Below are 8,513 nucleotides of genomic sequence, written 5' to 3'. Positions count from 1 at the left end.
CCCTAACCCTAACCCTAACCCTAACCCTAACCCTAACCCTAACCCTAACCCTAACCCTAACCCTAACCCTAACCCTAACCCTAACCCTAACCCTAACCCTAACCCTAACCCTAACCCTAACCCTAACCCTAACCCTAACCCTAACCCTAACCCTAACCCTCAGCTACTAATGATAAAAGTAAACTATTTAATTATAATTAACAAATAGAATTGATTAGAAAGAGTGATGTAGAGTTAAAAATCTAGGATAGTATTATTATAAATATAATTAGCCTTTCTATATTATACGGTTAAACTAACTTTTAAAAATTAAGAGGTACTAATATAGTAATTTAATTTTATAAAAAAGAAAAAAAGAATAAAAAGATTAGTCTCGGTAGGATTCGAACCTATAACCTTTAGGGATATTATTTAAAAGTAATTTACTAACTATATTTTTAAATATATTTAAAAAATAGTAGGCGGATAATTAAGAATAATATTCTAATACTTTAATTACTAAATTATAAACTTAGTATTTTAATTATTAAAAAGGGTACTATTAACTTTCTCTATTAAAGGAATAAGGGAGTAGGTAATATCTTTAAAGGTAATTACTAGAAAAGGAATAAGAAGGGTATAGAATTTATAAATAGCTTTAAAGACAATAGCCTCCTTAGATTCCAATTTAACTAGGGGGATATATTAAATAAAAGAGGTAATTAGAGTAGTTAGCCAGACCTTGCGTAAGCGGGCTACGCTAGTATTACTTCGATATTAGATTTTCTATGTGAGGGATTTACCCAACACAGAGCTTTACACAATATACAGTCGGCACCCTCTACTGAATTAATACCCCTGCTCGTACCCGTATTCTATATAAACCGACGTACCTTAGGTAACATGCCTAAAAAGAGCGCATTCAAAATTTGCAAGCAACGCCATCTCCATTTCACCTTTCGTCATCCACCTTGGTCCACTTTCATATTACTCAGCCCTACGAAGCTTTATAAAGCCCCCGACCTCCATCCATTAGCTTCGCCAAGTCCCAGTCCGAACAACGTAACGCATGTCTTCGCTCCTCGGTCGCATCTTCCGTTCCCTCAACACCCAGACCTCCAAAATGTCCACTGCCGCCTTCCCTTCCAGCCCCGTCACCGTCCCCGAGGGTGCCGAGAAGGCCACCGTCGCCGCCGGCTGCTTCTGGGGCGTTGAGCACCTCTACCGCAAGCACTTTGCCGACAAGGGTCTTTACGATGCGCGTGTCGGCTACATTGGCGGAGACGCCTCCAACCCCTCCTACAAGCAAGTTTGCTCTGGCAACACTGGCCGTAAGTCTTTTACCTCTCTGGCGACGCCTTCTGCAGCTCCTTTCGGGGATGCCGGTCTCCCTCGCTTTAAGCTTCTTCACTCGATTGTGTCGCTGACAAGCCCAAAGACGCCGAAGCTACCCTCCTGATCTACGATCCCACCCGTCTCTCCTACACCCAAATCCTCGAGTTCTTCTACAAGATGCACGACCCCACGACGCACAACCAGCAGGGGCCCGATCGCGGCGCGCAGTATCGCAGCGGTATCTTCTATCACAATGATGAACAAAAGAAGGTTGCCGAGGAGATCACCAAGAAAGCCAACGAACAGTGGTGGGGTGGCAAGATCGTCACTGAGATCCTCCCAGCCAAGGAGTGGTGGGATGCCGAGCAGTATCACCAGCTGTACTTGGTGAACAACCCCGATGGGTACGAGTGCCCCAGTCACTTCTTGCGCAAGTTCCCTGAGCTCACGTAGGCTCTTGGGTTTTGAGCAACTGTGCCGCCCCGAGCGCGCACCAAACCGAGTCCTGGGCGTACTAGCAAGAGTGCGCCCAGCATAATCTGGGGATGACATTCGGGCAGGATCCGGACGAGACATGATGGGATGGTAATTCAACACAGCGGGATCCCGGACAACATACACGGCATGGGCGGATTTAACATACTAGCGACAACATTGCATCAGACGGCGTTTGGGACGGCAGAGAGATGTTGGGTTTTGCCGTTTTTTTTTGTTGGGGAGTTATCTTGGGATATCTACATAAATTTACAAGTAGAATACAAACAACTGCCTGAACCGAATCAGACCAACAGCTCCTTCTTGCGTGACTCCGTCAACAACCGACACTGAGCAGAGTGCTGACCATAAACTTCAAAAGCAAACGATCTGGTATCTTGTTCAACGCTTTCTTGGTTCAACTCATCCTTCGAACACCTCTTACTTCCTGCGGTTCTGCTGCATCATGAGAATCTGCACCATGCGAACAAAGATGTTGAGGAAGTCAAGCTCAAGCGAGATGGACTCGTTGACGGGATCCTCCTTGATGACGCCAGCCTGGGCGAGACGAGCATGGTAGAGAACCCTCTGGACATCATAGAGGGTAAAGCCACCGAAGACAGCAAGACCACCATAGAGCCAGAGGTTCTCGGTGAAGGCAAGGGTGCGGACGGCAGTGGCGGGGAGAACCAGAGGAGCGAAACCAGAAACGGCGACAATGGCAGCACCGGCGAGAAGAGGACCGCCAATGTAGAGGTACTTCTCCTGCTTAGCGGTGGCACCGACAAACGAGATGGCGCCCATCATGGCGATGGTGTAGAGACCGGCGCGAGCGAGGAGAGCGGGAGGGGCCATGGCGAGGAGGGGAGCGACAAAGGCGGCCTGGGTAGCGTTGAAGACGGCCCAGCAGGCATACTTGGGGATGTAGCTGTGAAGAACGGGTCAGCGAATGCGACAACACAGACACACAGAAACGCGAAAGACGTACTTGTCAGGATCAATAGCGCGAGTGGCAAGCATGGAACCGAAAGAGAGAGCGAGACCACCGATAGCGACAACCCAAGGGTTGGTAACCATCAGACGATAAGTGAAGCCGGTCTGGAGCATCTGGTAGGCCGTCAGACCGATGATGCCGATGCCGAGTCCAGTGTGCATAAAGGTCTTGTTGAGGTAGGAGCGCTCGTAAGGGGGCATGCCGCCGTCCGCGCGAGTCTCCCGGTTGAACATGAACTGCAGAGTAACCCAGGTGCCGCCGACCATGGCGCCGCCGTACAGGAGCTTGCGCATCAACAGGCCACTGTCCGGCTGGGGCTGAGTATGAGACTGGTACTGGTAACCGCGGCGGGCGCCCTGGAGACGAGCGAGGAGGCTGTTGGTGGCGGGCTTCTGGGCGATGAGCAAGGGAGTCGTCGTCCTCGAGGTGAAGAAGTTGGTGGTCTTGGGCGCAGACTTGTGGAAGGCCCGGATGGCGGCGGCAGGACCGCTCGAGGCCTTTGCGAACTCGGGGATCCGCGAAGCCAGGCGCGCAGGCCCAGCGCGGATGGTGAGCGTAAACGACATGATCGTGGGTGCGACTCGATGCTAAAGAAACGTGGCTGTCGATATCGAGTTGTGCAATGTGTAGATGTCGCTTGTGGGAGTAGGTGTTTCGGTGGTTAGAAGCGGAACCGATGCAGATCTATATCGGCGCCGAGGAAAGGCAAACGATGGATGACGTTCCGTTGGAGGCAGTGCCTGTGTTTAGGTAATGTGCGTCACAGCACAGTGGTCAGTGCTGGAGGAGAAGCTTCGAGCAGCCCCGCGCGTTCGCTCCTTGTCGGATTTAGGCGCCGGCTGTTCGGCTTTTGGAGACCCTAACCCTGGTAGAAGGAATGGCCCTTCTTTACTCTGCACATACGGTACCTGCCTTTGACAAGCGAGTGACAAGTGACAACGTCGTCCTTGACATGGTTGGAATATGATGCGTCCTAGGTCGGCTCTTCCTCACGACATTTCTCGATGTGGTACCGTAAAATTGTTCTGTGTTGATGACAAACGGATACCAAGCACTCTCATGTTTTGCCCTGTGCTTCCCAAGGCCAAAGAGAACCGAAGCAAAGGATGCGTGCCGACGCAGCCAGAGCAAGGCGCAAGAGACGCTTGACGCAAGATGAACTTGATGCACTTGATTGCTTGCTGCTGGCTGGCAATAGGTTCATCCAGAAATATCTAGTTGTTATCCCCCATTCTGTCGCTCCCTTACAATGATAGTGTCAGCTTCAATCCTTCTGCTTCCCAGTCAGGCATAGCAGCACCGAAGAAGCCACGATATGGATTACCTACCTGACCCTTTGCTCCTCCTCATCGTCACTCCCCACATTCTCCTGATGGCGAGAGTGTACTATTCCTTCATGTCTTTCCAGTTGGACAGGAAATCTTTGAGATCGTTCTCTCCCCCACCAATCGTGGTAGGACAAAAGGGCGTCACCGATCCGATTATTTCCAGGGTCATCTTCGCCCACACGGCTTGGAAGTGGATAGAAGCAATTCAACGGGCGAGACCTGGTCTCATTCCCAGGCTTATCGCCACTTGCTTGTAAGCCAGGGCACTCACTGCTACAAAATCTGATGGCATTTACAACTGACTCGTCAACCAGAGTTTTGGTCTCGTTGTATGTTTCATTCTCAACACGAGGCTGGGAGCACCGATTTTATTAGGATCACCTACATGAATCTGGGTTCATGGGCATCAATCTTGCAGCCGGGGTCCATCAGAGTCTCCCTTGCCCTGATGCGTTAAGACGCTGCAACCAATCTGTGGTGCTCATGGGTCCGAAGCGTCCAACATGAATGGAGCGAGGAGTTGGTCGATTAGAAGAAGTCTATGAATTAAAAACCCCAAGAAGAAACCACCTTAAATACCCAATTCCAGCCCAGGTCACCAATATGCACCTTCCAACGTCGTCAATGACCAATGTACTATGGAACGCCTGCCTGCCCAGTCCCTCCTGCATTTCCATTCATACCTCTAGGTTCCGCATCAAGCCATGTCATCAAAACCATCCTCTGCAAAATCGTCCCCGGCTTCAGATCTGGTCTTTGTCCCCCCTCCCCTTCCACACTGATCCCCTTCAACAAAACCCCAACCAATCCAGCAATTGTGATCACCTCCATTACCATTACTATTAATAACCCCGCAAGGTCCCCCGGCCACGTCGTGCTTCCATAGCTACTAGCGCTCACTTGCAGCGTCCCAAGAAAGAGAGCCCATATTTCCATAGAAGCGGTTCCAATCGATAGCCATACCAACGTGTAGCGGCCGGACTTGAATGCGGTGATGATGATGATGAGGGGAGGTGTTGTATTATATTCCTCCCTGTTTCGGTCTGTAGACCTGGGTGTACCGTTTGCTGAGCTTGCCCCTGCACTTGAAGCCCCTGCGGCTGGAGCAGCCGATGAGCATATAGGCTTTCGGGGAAGAAAAGGGCACACAGCACGGAAATCGCGGTCAACGCATTCGTAGACAGACTTGGGTTCTGGTTAGCAACTAGAAGCTGGGAAGAAATGAAGTCAGACTTGCCTTAACTAGCACACCGATGACTAGATATAGTTCCGGTGGTAAAGGAATAGTATCATCCTGGCTCTTGATCGCCATGAGATGTCTGCACAATATCCAAAGCGTTACAGCGAAGACCAGGAGGACTGCCGAAATGAGACATGTGAGCGGAATTAGGTTCAACATGAATGGTTTTCGCTGAACGTGTATGTCCCACTTTTGGTTCAGGAAATCCTGTATCGATTTCAACAGAGGCTTGAATGGCTTGGACCGAGTCTGAGCGGGCTCGTGCGCGCACTCAAACTTCAAACGCAGTCCACCCCCTTGAAATTCCGTCCAGCACAAGTGATTTCGTGCCCACTCATCCAGTCCGTCAGGATCATCGACAAAGCCTTGAAGTGCCCTTGGGGAGAGCAACTGGCACATTGGCTGCGCATCGTCTGGAAAAGACGTAGCGCCCATCAACTCGCCTTCCTCGGTCAACTCCTTCAACCACTTCATCCCCCTCGGGTCGCCATACAACCCGGACCCCTCTGTGCTTGTTCCCCTTTGCCAAAAAATGGCCATCAGAGCAACGGCACACAACATATTCACCCTAAACATAACTTCGAGAGCCCTCGCAAACGATCCATCCATCACTGCCACCCTCACACCATATCCCACACCATCCGCATCGTTTGCAAAATCCACCAAGTCCCCATATGTTCCACCATGTCTCTTTTCCAGGGAAAATAGGGAGTTCTGAAGGTTAGGAATCACGGCAAACGCAATGATATACGCCGTGCTAGACAAAAAACAAGTCCACTGCCTGTACTTCACGGCCTGCCACAACCTTAACGGAACCCAGAAAGTGTGGTAATCCACATTCAACGTCCTGTCAGCTGTCTGCTTCATGTTGTTATTGAACAAGTGATAGTAAGGTTCAATACGCTCAACCTCCGCATCGCACTGCTGCCAGAGCAGGCCATAAAGCACAACGACGATGGTTGGGAGGTAGTTCCAGACGACGTATCCCTCCAGTTTCAAGCGGCTGGAGGTGCCGCGCATGTTTTTGAAATCCGTGCTTTCCGAGTCCCAGTAGGTGTAGAGTCCGAGACGAGGACGGGAGGCGATGGTGGGGTAATAGCCTGGAGGTGAAGGTTCGGATCCATTTGTGTGCATGATGCGGTGGCCGGGTTCGAAGGCGGGATTGATGGAGTGTTGGTAGAGGAGTTCGACGACGACGAGAAGAGAGAGGGATGAAAGAGCGAGAAAAAGGAGGTACGGGTTACGAGTGAAGAAAGGACGCCAGGTCATCGATGTGGTCCCGGAGACAACCTGCATGTAACCTTGTCTTTTGAACTGGAGGAGGGAGTAGAGGTACAGCGCCATGTATATAAAGAAGGGAATCACAATAAGTAGGGCCGATGTGATCTTTGCTGCTGCGAGATAGTTTTTGGTCCGAAATGGATTGGGCCGCGTATGGTTCGAAGGGCTGAAGATGAGCTTCAACTCAGAATGACTCCATCCGGAGAATGGACGCTGAATATCGGCTGGTGACTCGTCTCCAAACTGCCGTGCTCTGTGACAGTTAGCTCAAGGCTTGAGGAAAGGGAACGATAATACACACGGATTACCGGCAACCCTTCTCAGACTTGACCCCAGATGATAGGCGGCAAAGCGCGGGTTGTACCTGAACCAGGGCTCCACTGCAGGATATCTCTGGCCGTCAGTCAAGTCCTGCCATGCCTCCACCCACCCATCCCACCATCCGTTGGATACTGTAGTGAGGTCCAATACACCCATATTGGACCCGAATTGCCGTTCGCCGCCGCTGAACATCATAAACCGTTCGTGTGTGACCTGGCAGGTTGCTCCGAACCGTCCGTACGGACCGTTGTAGACCTCCACCCAGACGAATTGTGGTATCAACAAAACCCAGACGTTGTCACTGCCATTTCCATCAGGGCCAACCATGCCTCCCCACGCGTAGACAGCATGGACTGTCTCATCATACGACGGGACAGTTACCATGCAAAAGTCTGCACGTGCTTCAGGCCACACCCACCCTTTTGTCGTTGGATCTCCGTTTCCCGTAGTGGTTTCCTGCGAGTAGATCCTCTCAGACGCCAGATCGTAGACCGACACCTGGGTGAGTGGGTGATAACTGGGAACCGGGTGACAGTCCTCGCTTGTACACATAGATCCGCCCATGGCGATCAACACTCCCTTTTTCCCGTATGGGAGATAGACCAGTCCGCCACCGGTTCTTTGGACGCCGAACCCGCCCGGAACATCGTAATAGGAGAAGTTGTGGGTTTTCATGTCGAATTCGATGAGTTGTCGTTGGTAGATTCTGTCATGCATTCCAAAAGTGGTAGAGTTGTCTGCCCAACCGCCCATCCAGTATGCTTTTCTTGTTTCTGGAACGCTCACGCTTGCGCCGCGGGCCAGGCGGAAGGCTGGAGGATTTTGGACGGAGATTTTCTCCCAGGATCCAGTGCTCTCGGTGTATGACCATACCGTTTCTACCGCAGATGGAGCACTGGCGGAGGAGTTGGAGTACTGACCGCCGAAGAGGAAGAGTCGATCTGTGTTGTCGCTCCATAAAGCGCCCATAGCAACTTGGGGAACATCGTCGGGTACACTTTGGATGTGGAGGATCCTGTTCTCGTCAGACAGATTCACATATCGTAGGCCTTGGTCTGTTGAACAACCACGTTAGTTGAGCTCATTGTCATCGGATATGGGGTACAGGGGAAAGCAATCACATGGAAGCCATGTCGGCACGCCACCGGTGCAGTTATACAAAGCCAGTCCGCCGTAAAAGTATAACCTGTTCTTCAAGACTGCGCCTACGCCTTGGAGTCAGCAACAATATATCATCTGTTCTTTAGGCCAAAGAAGCTCACTCTGCTCAAATTTGCTCTTCACAAAACCATCGGGATTGCATTTTTGGGCTCTGGCTAGGCACAACGTCAATAGTTGATTCAGAAGCAACCACAACAGAGTTGTAATCTTCATGGTAAGAGAGCTTCACTCGACTGACCGTTAAGAGAACGCCGAGCAAGACATAAGTCTTGCGATGGGAAGGCATCTTATACACGAGGAAACTTGTGCACAGTCGTTCAGTTTCTGCCTATGATGATGTATGTTATGCTCTTTCGGGGATGATGAGCCGACAGATAAGGGTAAAGGACGGAAGCTTTGC

General features: G+C 50.8%; 2 protein-coding genes across 2 annotated transcripts; both read right to left on the bottom strand.

Moving 5' to 3' along the window:
- Positions 1-971: 971 nt before the first annotated feature.
- NEUTE1DRAFT_119334 (uncharacterized protein) lies at positions 972-3,413 on the bottom strand (the record flags this gene model as incomplete). Its single annotated transcript, XM_009859098.1, has 3 exons — positions 972-1,310; positions 1,418-2,716; positions 2,777-3,413. The coding sequence occupies 2 exons, from the start codon at positions 3,346-3,348 to the stop codon at positions 2,230-2,232; spliced, it is 1,059 nt and encodes a 352-aa protein (XP_009857400.1).
- A 1,901-nt stretch (positions 3,414-5,314) lies between these two features.
- NEUTE1DRAFT_127034 (uncharacterized protein) lies at positions 5,315-8,326 on the bottom strand (the record flags this gene model as incomplete). Its single annotated transcript, XM_009859097.1, has 3 exons — positions 5,315-6,884; positions 6,933-8,007; positions 8,215-8,326. The coding sequence occupies 3 exons, from the start codon at positions 8,324-8,326 to the stop codon at positions 5,315-5,317; spliced, it is 2,757 nt and encodes a 918-aa protein (XP_009857399.1).
- Positions 8,327-8,513: the final 187 nt, after the last annotated feature.

Source organism: Neurospora tetrasperma, assembly GCF_000213175.1.
Source record: "Neurospora tetrasperma FGSC 2508 unplaced genomic scaffold NEUTE1scaffold_81, whole genome shotgun sequence".
Lineage (NCBI taxonomy): Eukaryota > Fungi > Ascomycota > Sordariomycetes > Sordariales > Sordariaceae > Neurospora > Neurospora tetrasperma.
The sequence above is the reverse complement of the archived record's forward strand: the minus strand, read 5'-3'. Positions and strand labels throughout refer to the sequence as shown.